Here is a 12,349-nt window from a genome sequence, read left to right as displayed (position 1 = left end):
TCATTTTAAAAGTGCCAAACTTCTCACCTGAAAATTATTATATGTATATATTCACTTAACAGCAAGAGAAAAAAATATTTCCTAAACACCTGAACCCTCATTGTTGGCAACACTATTTTTGTCCCTCTTCATATGAAATTTATATTTCAGCAAAAAGTATGTACTCTGAAACAAAGGTTTCAGATTTTCACTGGCATCATTCATCCAAGGGAATGGAATATTCTTTCACAACGCATAAGTAAAACAAAGAAACAAAATTATAGATTCAAGCAAAATGGTGGAGGTAGAAGAGAAATACTACATAAATACCTGATTTATATTTTATTTTATTTTATTTTATTTTATTTTATTTATTTATTTATTTTTTTGAGACAGAGTCTCACTTTGTTGCCCGGGCTAGAGTGAGTGCCGTGGCGTAAGCCTAGCTCACAGCAACCTCAAACTCCTGGGCTTAAGCGATCCTACTGCCTCAGCCTCCCGAGTAGCTGAGACTACAGGCATGCGCCACCATGCCCGGCTAATTTTTTCTATATATAGTTTTTAGTTGGTCAGATAATTTTCTTTCTATTTTTAGTAGAGACAGGGTCTTGCTCTTGCTCAGGCTGGTCTCAAACTCTTGACCTTGAATGATCCACCTGCCTCGGCCTCCCAGAGTGGTAGGATTACAGGCGTGAGCCACTGCACCTGGCCAATACCTGGTTTAAATAAAATAGTTATGGTCATTAAATGACAACCAATATGTCAGAAAACAATTAACAATAACAAATAATCCAATGTATAATTTTATTTCACAAATTTCAAATCATTTTTAAATGTCACATATTGTCTATTTGTTAACCACAAAGTTGTGTTTGCTTTAGAACACAGACACGTCTTTATTTTTGAAGACTGAAATATATAGTTCACAAATAGGCAATAAACTAATGCAAAAGTCCTCAACATCATCAGTCATCAGAAAAATACAAATTTAGCAAAATAGCTTACTGCTACCCTCACTAGATTTGATAAAATTAAAGTAAAAGTTTGATAACATTTGAGGCAACTAGAATTTTGTGCATTGCTGGTGGGAGTATAAAATTGAACAATTGCTAGGAAAACAGTTTACTAAAACTTTCACTATACAACTACAAAGAGAAATAAAAACAGAAGATCACAAAAAGGAAGTTAATAGCAGTTGTATTCATGACAGCTTCAAACTGAACATAGCCCAGGTTAGCAAAATATTGAGTAAACAAATAATGATATATTCAGAAAATGTAATTATATGCAGCAATAAAAAACAGCAAATTACCAATCAACTTAACAATATGGAAGAATCTTTAAAAACATATTAAACTGAGTAAATAAAACAAATGCTAAAAAGAAAACCTATTGTTGATTCTATTGATGCAAAATTTTAAGAAAATGCAAACTAAAGAATGGGGATAAAGATGAGAGCAGTGGCTACATCTTAGGTGTGACTTTCCCTGGAAAAGGGCATGCAGGTTCTCTCTGAGGTGATGGAAGTTGTGTTTCTTGATAACGGATGTGAGTTGCCCGTGCAGGCACTTGGTTACACTGGTTGAGGGGAACACATTAGGTGTGAGCATTCTACTGTGTGTAAACTATACCTCCATTTGAAACAAATGGCAACAGGTAATCATCAAAATTGCTTGAATAGTTAATTCATTCTTTGATAAAATCTTTATCGTGGGTTGTGGCATAGAAACATCTTTACTAAGGAGTAAAGATTTGGACATTCTTTTTTTTCTTTTTTTGAGACCACTGACCTGAATGCAGATAAAACAATTGTATCAATTAACATTTTATTTGATAATGACAGCTCACTAAATGAATCCAGAGTGTGAAGATTCATCTGCAATTCAGAGCAAAGCACAAACACACACACACACACACACACACACACACACACACACACACACTAGATATAGATGTAAAAATGTTTGTATACCCTTCTCTCTGTGGAATCCCACACAATCACTTTGTACAGCCTTGAATGTTGGGGCAAATAAGTGTACTCCTATTCATGATTTAAGGCCATGCACTGACCCACACACTTTCTCACTGCACCCTTTACCTCGCTGTTCCTCAGACTGTAGATGAGGGGGTTCAGCATAGGGGTGAAGACGGTATAGAAGGATGACACCACCTTATCATGAGCAGCTGACCTGTAGGATTTAGGTTTCATGTAGATAAAAATGGCAGCTCCATAAAAGAGTCCCACCACAGCAAAATGTGAAGAGCAGGTGGCGAAGGCCTTCCTGAGGGCTTCTGTGGAGCGCATGCGGAGAACAGCAGCGAGGATGAGACTGTAGGAGGTCAGGATGAGGGAGAAGGGGACCAGGAGCATCAGCACACAGCAGATGTACATGACATACTCAAAGACAGACGTATCAGCACAAGCCAAACGCACCAGCACGGGAGCCTCGCAGAAGAAATGATCGATCTCATGTGCGCTGCAGTACGGGAAGCTCAGGGTAGTGATAGCCTGCATGAGCCCATCAGCTGCCCCCAGGGACCAAGACCCCAAAGTCATTCTCAGGCACACCTGCCGGCTCATGAGGACGGGATATCGCAGTGGGTGGCAAATGGCCACATAGCGGTCGTAGGACATGGCTGCTAAGAGGAAGCACTCTCCACCACCCAGGGTGAGGAAGAAGAAGATCTGCAACCCACAGCCAGTGGGGGAGATGGACTTCTTGCCTGTCAGAAAGCCATCAGCCATTCTGGGCACAGTGGTGGAGACCAGCATCACGTCCATGAGGGAGAGTTGGCTCAGTAGGAAGTACATGGGCGTGTGGAGCCGGTGGTCCTGGTGAATCAGGAGAAGCATGAGGGTGTTGCCCAGGAGAGAAGCAATAGCCATTGTCAGCACCATTGCAAAGAGAGCAAGGTGGGTTCTTGTGTGCTTAAAGAGTCCTAGGAGAATGAAGTCTGAGCTGGTGTTTCTCTTCTCCATAATTTCCACCAATGTGACACTGTAAATGGAAAACTGAGAAGGTAGGGGCTTTTATCATTAAAAATCCTAGTTTGATTTCATGACTTCTGGACAAGCAATGGATATAGAATCCAAGGTCCTGGGTTAAAGCCTTTCATTTCAGTCCACATGCTTTCCTTAGTCTGGCAACTTTGTCATATTATAACTGAAGTCATATATGCACTTCTCACAGGAGTATATTTGTATATCAAAATGTATCAAAAATATTTTTAAAAACTGTCAAAGATAATAATTGTAAAGATGTACTTTTATTATTTTTATGTTAGTTGTATTACTATTATTGTGATTTTGTTATACATACTGATAACAAAATTAACTGTTTCAGGGAAAAAACACTCATTTAGAAACCTGCCATTTAGGCTTGAGTCATAGATGCTTTATGTTAACCTTTTTGAAACTGAAACATACTCGAATTAGGCCTTTTTAAAAATAAGCAAGAAGTTACACTTGTTTTACTATGGGTTACCAGAAATACAGAATGGAATATACAAGTATAAATAAAACAAAACTCTTCCTTTGAACAATAATAATAATATGTCACATAATTGACAAAAATTTTCTTCCTCTAACTAAAAAACTTTTTATTTGCTTTATTTTTAAAGTGAAGGCATTCTAATTCATCTCCTTCTGCTTTGAAACCTTCAGCATCTGCTCACTGCAATTCAAATAAAATGCAAAATTTCTCCCCAAGCTTGCTAGGGCTTTAGACAGCCCTACGTAACATTTTCCATACAACATACTGTCATAGAGACCTAAAGGGGCCAGACAAATTAGGAAAAAAAAAGGTATTAGAGTATCTTTGATGTTGATAAATGCCAAGAGAAAATAGCAACAACTATAACAAGGAGTAAGGTGATGAAAAGGACAAGGAAACAATTTTTAAATGGTTTCATCTCTATGGAGTATTATTATTAATCACAGGCAAATTATCAAAATATTTGGAAATGATAAAACATGTTTTTTAAAAATATCTAAATTGATATTTGGACTCTTTAAGATTTTTAAAATATTTTACAAAACTAATGTGTTTTCTTAAGCAACACAATCAAAATGACTGAGCCCACAAAAATGAGTACAACTTCCTTTGGAGAGGTTTGTAGGTTAAGAATTGTTATAAATTGGGCATGGAAGGATGTTCTAGTGTTTCACATTTTAAAACTCTATACTATGAACAAACCTTGTAAACTCATAGTAGAAGAGCTCAGAGCTGCAAGGTGCTAATTCTCTCTTTCATTAGCATAAAAATGCACAAATCTATCAATTTCGTACATATACAGGACTGCAGACCTCTTTCTGGTACAGACAGTTTCAGACCGATTTCATGTCAAAGTTATAAAGACATTCAAATCTCTGAGCTTGTTTTGTACAGTTTGCCTGGTCATTGATTACTGCAGAGGTGGAGATAGTGATGATGCTTTTCAATCAGGGTCTGATTTGGTGGATGCCCTAATGATGTAAAATTTAGGTGGCAGACAGAACGGACTTGTTGCATACCATCTCACACGTGGGTGGTCTCATCCAGGGACCTGCTGAAAGGCAATGCCTGTGGCTCATTAAATTGCTGTGTCTACCACACAAGCATCCAGATGTGAAGGGACACAATGGCACACAGTAAGACCAGCGTCTTTGAGATGGCTTGTTTAAACACTTGATATCTGGGATATAAACAAAGATTTTAGGCAAATAACAGGCAATATAGTCAAAGACTTTTCTTAATCAAGTCTTTGCCAACCCTTGTAGATCTGCACTCTCTTCTTTCTATCTAGTTAATATACACAGTCTCTTGTCTTATATCCTATTTAAATTATCTTTGTTATATGGTTGCCACAGCTGTCTGACTCCTCAACCACAGGCTTGCACTGTCTCCATTACAACTTTAAACACCCCTTGACCCATCACATTGATGCAGCATGTACAGATAAAAGAACACTGGACTTGGAATAGAGAAATCCTGGTTTGAGAATCATTGTTGCCACTGTAACTGTAATGCTAGCTTCTCCAGAGGCTGAGGTGGAAGGATCTGGGATTTGGAGAACGATTGAGCAAAAAGACTCATCTCTAAAAAACTTTTTAAGAATTAGCATTGCGTGGTGGGTTATATGGGTAGGAGGATCCCTTGAGCACAAATGTTCAAGGCTGCAGTGAGGTATGATTGTACCACTTCATTCCAGCCTGGGTGACAGATCAAGACCTTGTATCAAAAAAAAAAAAAAAAGAAAAAAGAAAAATACAAATCACTGCTTCTAGTCAGCTTTTTCAAAACAATGATAGGTGTATCACTGGTGGTATGTGACATGATTTTAGGTAGTATTTGGAATAACGTTTTCTATCTGAGTGGTTACATAAGAATTTTAATATGTGCTAAGAAAAAAATAAACATTAAATCATGGAAAAATCACTGCTGTTATTTTATATATGTGGGATGAGGGGCAAATTACTTAATCTTGTTTATTTTGTTTACTTATATGTTTTAAATTATAAACTTTTTAAACGATTACTCAAGGAATTAAATAATGTTTCCATGTAAAGAGTTTTGAAATAGTTTCCCAAGTCATTTTGTATATTGACATAAAATTTGTTTTTAATTTTATTTTAATTTTTCAGTCTAGATCATATGCTGCCATTTTTTTAACATGTTCAGAAGTTTAAAAGTCATAACATAAAATGTAAATTAGATCATTTGAACTGAATGCTAGGGCCACATTAAGGTGAAATTCTGATTTGAAAAGAATAAACATCATAATCTAAAATGCTAGACTTTTTAATAATTAAATGTTCTTACTCTAGAGGTAGAGGTAGAGGAGCGTGTGTGAGAGAGAGAAAGAAGAGAGAGATAAATGATCACACACACACGCAAATGTGTGTCTAAATAAAATACCATTTTAATTTGTAACCATGGCTCTTTAAAGTGAAAATGTAACAAATAAATAAATCTGCATTCTCCTCCTATACTATAAAAAATGATAATATATGATATTATAATCAATTGAGCTTTCAGCGTGCTGTGGCAGTCAGATAACTTAGTAGAAAAATGAGCTTTACTGCATTGCTCAATTCTTCTTTCATCTACACAGAGCAATGCAGCTTGGTCATCTTTGTCATTCAAAGACATGTTTTGAATAACAGATTTTTTTGACATTATTGATATGCAGTTGCTTGGCTTGTTAAATGGAACATTTATACCTCAATTAAAAGACAATGCAATTAGCTCAGAAAATTATGAGAATGTGAACAGACATATAACATTGTTAAATATTTCTTGTTTAGGTCAGTTTGTGGACTGAATTAAATCTAAGCTATCAAATAGAATAACTAGAGTTAAACAAAACATTTTTAAAAACTATATACATATTTTTCCAGAAGTAGGAGAAATTTTTTCCTTCCAGAAATAAATGGTAGATAGTTTTCTATTTGCACATATATGCGTCCTTCAGAAAAGAAAAGGAGATTTTTTCATTATTTTAAAAGTAACAGTATATTTTGCCCCTAATTTTTTTTATCTATTCTGAGCCATTTTTATTTAAAAAGATCTAAGGAATTTTGTGTCTGTTAATTGCAAACCTTGCCCTTTCTGATGCTGGTAGGTATTTTGACTGTAGTCTCCTTCCCACATTCACACTTACTTGGAAACACACACGGGTCATTGTTCTAGACTCTTAGAATTCCATTCAACCATCTCCTTTTCCCTTCCTTCTGCCATCCTGCCCTCCATAAAGCCAGTGTCTCTATCAAGCTGTTGTGATAACATGGAGAGTTCCCTGAAGCAACCACACAGTTCAGTGAAAAAATCCTCTAAGATGAACTCCATCATTTGGCGGAATTGACTGCTTATTCAGGAAGAATTTGGTCCTGATGGTTCTGGATGAACATAGACTGCATCTTACATTGTCAGAACATCACTTGGACAACAGGGAGACTTTGACTTTGTATTGTTTGTGGATGCAATTTTAGAAATGTTACTTTGCCATTCAAAATACACATGTAAAATACCAAACACATGACAAATATGAATAATTTGAAGTTACTTCCTAATATAATGAAAAATAATCCTCAATGAAATTAGACTCACCTTTGTAGTAAAGAGTCATAGGCAATGAGACATATATTTAATATATAGCACTGGATGTTCCTGATGAGTTGTCTAGAAATACCTGATTACACCAGCACTGTGAATACACCACTTTGGGCTCCTGACTTCATGCTATATTTAGTAAGAAGTCCCATATGACCACTGAAAGTTTCCTACACTTACAAAATACCTTCCTTGGAGCAATGATACTTTAAAAGGCAAGTCACCTACAACAGGGGAACACAGATTTAAATGTTTCCTAAGGGTAAATGAAAGCAATGAACTAAGTTAGCACCCAGGTTTTGCTAAAAGCAAAAACGCTATGAATGGGAACGTGAAAAGATGTGTCATTTGTAGAGACAAAAGTGCAATGAATGAATTAGTTGAGGGAAAAACTGGAATTCTGCTCATTGATAATCCTTGAACTGAACAAATGTGACTAAATTGCCTGAAATAAAGAAACTTAATTTTTTCTAAAAATTGTACTCTGACAATAACAATAGATTTTGTTCAAGGTGCATTTTGGCATGCTAATGAACATGCTCAGCATTTCACAAGCATGTACATGCATTTTATTTAATCTTTGAAACAACCCTTTGATCTATAAACTTCTACATTTTACAGGTTTGCGAACAATGTTACTGGTAACTTTTGTACCCCCATAATAAGCTGTTTTGTTTTTAATCCTGTTTCTATTCCTTACCCATTTCATGATCTTGCATAACCATTACAAATGAGCTTCACATTCCTCTCATTTAAAGTATTCATACTAACTTTGCTTATTTTATAGCATTATTATAAGGATTAAATAAAATATTGTAAACGACCTGGAAGAGTATCTGGCCCATAGTAAATGCTATATCAATATTCACTGTGATCATTTTAAGTGGAAAAAAAATATCTCTGAAGCAGAATTAATGTTGATTCTGACCTAAATATTATCAAAAATTATCTAAAATACAAAATAAGACAAAGGGAGGGTAGCCTGTCCTTTCAATGTTGTGGTGAAGCATTTTTGGAAGTTCTGTTCAAAGCTTATTTATGAAATAGTTCTCTGGGTGAATTTACCTGTGTTTGATTTGCTACCTACTGAGAATTAGGGCCAAGAATCTGTGAAGTTGTATGTTAACATGTATATTTGTGTCAAGTAGAGATGCAAATAGTTTCTGTCCAAGCCAGGTAAGACATCAACCAGTTTTATCCTAACTGGAAACAAAACCAAAAGCAATGGGGTATTTTTTCCCGGATATCAAATACATTGTGTCTTATCCAACACCATTTCTCCAACTCTCAGACACCAACTGAGTGTCCTACAATTTCATTCAATCCTAACACTAACTACCTAGAGTTGGCATCAAACTCATAAAGCTGAAACACTCAGTCCCACAAGACTGCCTTCATTTTAGGTGCCAGTCACAAATAGTAGGTTCCCAGATTACCTACACTCCTGCTACTTGGCTACAAAATCAATGGTTCCCACAACCACCCTCTGTCAGTTTAGACAATTTGTTAGAATGACTCACAGAAGTCAGAAAATTCTATACTTACAATTACAGTTTATTGCAAAGGATACAAATGAAGTCAGATGAACACATACATCTGGAAGGGTTCAGAAGGGACCCAAACACAAAAGCCCCTGTCTATGTGGAGTCATGCTACACTCTGGACACACAGGTGTGTACACTAACTCAGAAGTTCCCTGAACCCTGTCAGCTGGGGGATTTTATGGAGGTTTTATTGGGTAGGCTTGATTGTGGCTCTTGGTGATGAACTCAATCTCCAGCTTCTCTTCTCTCCCCAGAAGTTGGGGGATGGAGCTGAGCTGAACAAGCTTCTGATCAAAGCTTGATCATTCTGACAAGGCCCAATCTGGCAGAGATCTAGGGCTCTGCCAGGAGTTTAAAACCTTTGTAATTTCTTGAGTGATAACAGTGATAAGGGCCTTGTTTGTTCTAATGAGGCAACTCTTGGCTTTTATCACTGTCATCACTCATAAAATGAAAAGGTATAATGAGCTCTGTGCCAAGAACTGATGACAAATACCAAACATTTTTCATATTGTACAAAAAAAGCCTGAAGCAAAAATAAATACTAATAAGATTTATTTCAGCATGACTTTCCCAGAGGACTATAAAAGTCCCTTTTGAACTCAAAACCTCTTTGAACCAGCAGTAACAGCATGTTGATTCCTTCACGGGTGAGTTAAATACACCATTGGCAAATGTTCATTCTATATTTGTGTGAGAGACATGTATTCAATTTTGGGAAAATTATACTATTTCAGAAGATACAAGTGATTTTGTCTCAAATTGGCTCAGATTATAACTGATTTGGTTAGAGAGTACCTAGTACATAGGCTTCATAAGCAAACAACTCCTTTGACATTTTCTCATGCAGAACCCTGGTAACAAATGTGCTAGTCCATTCATGCTGCCATAACAAAATACCTGAGTTTGGGTAAGTTATAAACAATAGAAATTTATTCCTCACAGTTCTGGGAGTGGGGAAGTCCAGGATCAAGGAACCAGCATATGGTGTTTGGTGCGGGACTTCTTGCTGCATCCTTAAATGGTGGAAGTGCCAAAAAAGACCAAAGGAAATGAATGCTATGTCCTCCCATGGAAGAAGATGAGAGTGAGCCCCTCCCCTCTTTTATAAGGCCTTTTATAATAATCCTAATCCCATTTCTGAGGGCTCTGGCTTCTAAAGGCCCCAACTCTTAATACATTTATGTTAGTGATTAATTTCAACTTATGAATGGGGAGGGCACATTCAGACCACAGCACCAACTGACCTTCCTTTTGCCTTAGCTACCAGACAGAATACTTACAACATGAGATGCCACATCACAGAACAAAGACACCATCTTCAAAGCACTTGGAATTGAGTTAGATGGCTCTAAGAAGGTGGTTTTATGATGAGGGTTGCCAGCTTCAAGTGGGAGCAATACATGAAGACTGTTTGGCTTCATCTTCTTCTGAATCCACCTGGAAGATCATGGTGACGATTTGGTCATGCTGAATTGGAGAAAAAGAATAATGAGGTACTTGAAATTTGTTCTTGGCAGACCAGGAGCATCTTACATGAACTCTCCAAAACAAGGTAATCCAGGACTCAATAAACAAATGTCAAAGTAGGCAGAGGAAAAAAAGTGAAGTAATGAAAGACCACTGATCCATGAGATAGTGCTTATGCAAGTGTGAGTTTACCCCTTCTAGGGGCCTCAGCAATGTGTAAGGAAGACTTGTTTGTTCCAAAGACTGAGTTTGGCAAGGAGAATTTAGTGGTCAATGGTTATTGTTGCTAAACATCCTACATACATATGATCTTCCCTGGCTGAAGTACTGATATAAACTCTTTTAATTATCACTGCTCACATCTATAATGTCTAGGATTGGGAATTATTCATTTTAGTGTTTATGAAACTAGAAATTAATTAACTACATCATTTAAGTGCATCAAATTTCTATTGTCCTTCATCCTAACCAATAGTTGACATTGATAAACTTTCAGTTTCTCTAATTTGTTAACTGGGAAATGGAATCATATTTTATACATAATTTAAATTTCCCTGATTTCTAATAAAATTAAACATCCTTTCACTCATGAAATGGCAATTCTTCTTTCTTTTTATATGAAAATACTTATTCACACAATATATCCATTTTTTTTCCTTTGGGGATTTCAGACTATTTATTTCCAAATATCTTTATATACTTATTATCATTTTTTTTATTTTATTTCAGCTTATTATGGGGGTACAAAAGCTCAGGTTATATATATTGCCCATGTCCCGTCCATCCCCCTGAGTCAGAGCTTCAAGTGTGTCCATTCCCCAGACAGTGAGCCTGGCACTCACCATGTAGTCATACCTCCATCCCCTCCCCCCACCCCCTACCTCCCCGAGTCAGCACCTTCAAGCATGACCATTCCCCAGATGGTGCGCAACACATTCATCATGTAGGCATACACCCATCCCCTCTCCCCACCCCCCGCCTCAGTCTGATATCCAATTGGTATCATTCCCCAATGTGCATTTAGGTGATGATCAGGGAAACCAATTTTCTGGTGAGAACATGTGATGCTTGTTTTTCCATTCTTGGGATACTTCACTTAATATAATGGGTTCTAACTCTCTCCAGGAGAACCAAAGAGATGTCGTATCACTGTTATTTCTTATAGCTGAGTAATACTCCATGGTATACATATACCACAATTTACTAATCCATTCGTGAATTGATGGACACTTGTGTTGTTTCCACATCTTTGCAACTGTGAATTGTGCTGCTATAAACATTCGGGTGCAGGTGTCTTTTTTATAGAATGACTTTTGTTCTTCTAGGTAGATGCTCAATAATGGGATTGCTGGATCGAATGGTAGGTCTACTTGAATCTGTTTAAGGTATCTCCATACTGTTTTCCATAGGGGTTGCACTAGTTTACAGTCCCACCAGCAGTGTATGAGTGTTCCTGTCTCTCTGCATCCACGCCAACATGTATTATTTTGGGACTTTTTGATAAAGGCCATTCTCACAAAATGGGAGGTATTAATTTACCAGACTTCAAACTATACTACAAAGCTGTGATTATTAAAACTGCTTGGTATTGGCGCAAGTGCAGGGACACAGACCAATGGAACAGAACAGAAAATCCAAATGTAATATCATCCTCATATAGGCATCTTATCTTTGACAAAGCAGACAAAAACATACTCTGGGGAAAAGATTCCTTATTTAATAAATGGTGCTGGAAAACTGGATAGCCACATGTAGAAGACTAAATCAGGACCCACAGCTTTCACCTCTCACAAAAATCAAATCACGGTGGATAACAGACTTACATCTTAATTGGGAAACTATTAGAATTCTAGAAGAAAATGTAGGAAAGACTCTTACAGACATTGGCCTAGGCAAAGAATTTATGAAGAAAAACCCTAAGGCAATCACAGCAACAACAAAAATAAATAAATGGGACCTGATCAAATTAAAAAGCTTCTGCACAGCCAAAGAAACAGTCATGAGAGTAAACAGACAACCTACAGAATGGGAAAAAAAATTTGCATACTACACATCAGATAAAGGACTGATAACAAGAATATATTTAGAACTCAGGAAAATCAGTAAGAGAAAATCAAACAACCCTATCAAAAAGTGGGCAAAGGACATGAATAGAAATTTTTCAAAAGAAGATATAAAAATGGCTAACAAACATATGAAAAAATGTTCAACATCTCTAATCATCGGGCAAATGCAAATCTAAACCACAATGAGATACCACTATAT

General features: G+C 36.7%; 1 protein-coding gene across 1 annotated transcript; it reads right to left on the bottom strand.

Annotated features, from left to right (window-relative positions):
* Window positions 1-2,020: 2,020 nt before the first annotated feature.
* On the bottom strand, window positions 2,021-2,986 carry LOC123649181 (olfactory receptor 2T33-like). Its single transcript, XM_045567143.1, has one exon. It carries the CDS (start codon window positions 2,957-2,959, stop codon window positions 2,021-2,023), a length of 939 nt encoding a protein of 312 aa, XP_045423099.1. The 5' UTR covers window positions 2,960-2,986.
* Window positions 2,987-12,349: the final 9,363 nt, after the last annotated feature.

This window comes from Lemur catta, chromosome 13 (genome assembly GCF_020740605.2).
Source record: "Lemur catta isolate mLemCat1 chromosome 13, mLemCat1.pri, whole genome shotgun sequence".
NCBI classification, from domain to species: Eukaryota; Metazoa; Chordata; class Mammalia; order Primates; family Lemuridae; genus Lemur; species Lemur catta.
Note: the sequence above shows the minus strand (reverse complement) of the source record. Positions and strands in the feature narration are given on the sequence as shown.

Bases quoted from the DNA above. Each gene is read 5' to 3' on its own strand.
- LOC123649181 (XM_045567143.1), bottom strand. From the start codon at position 2,959: ATGGAGAAGAGAAACACCAGCTCAGACTTCATTCTCCTAGGACTCTTT.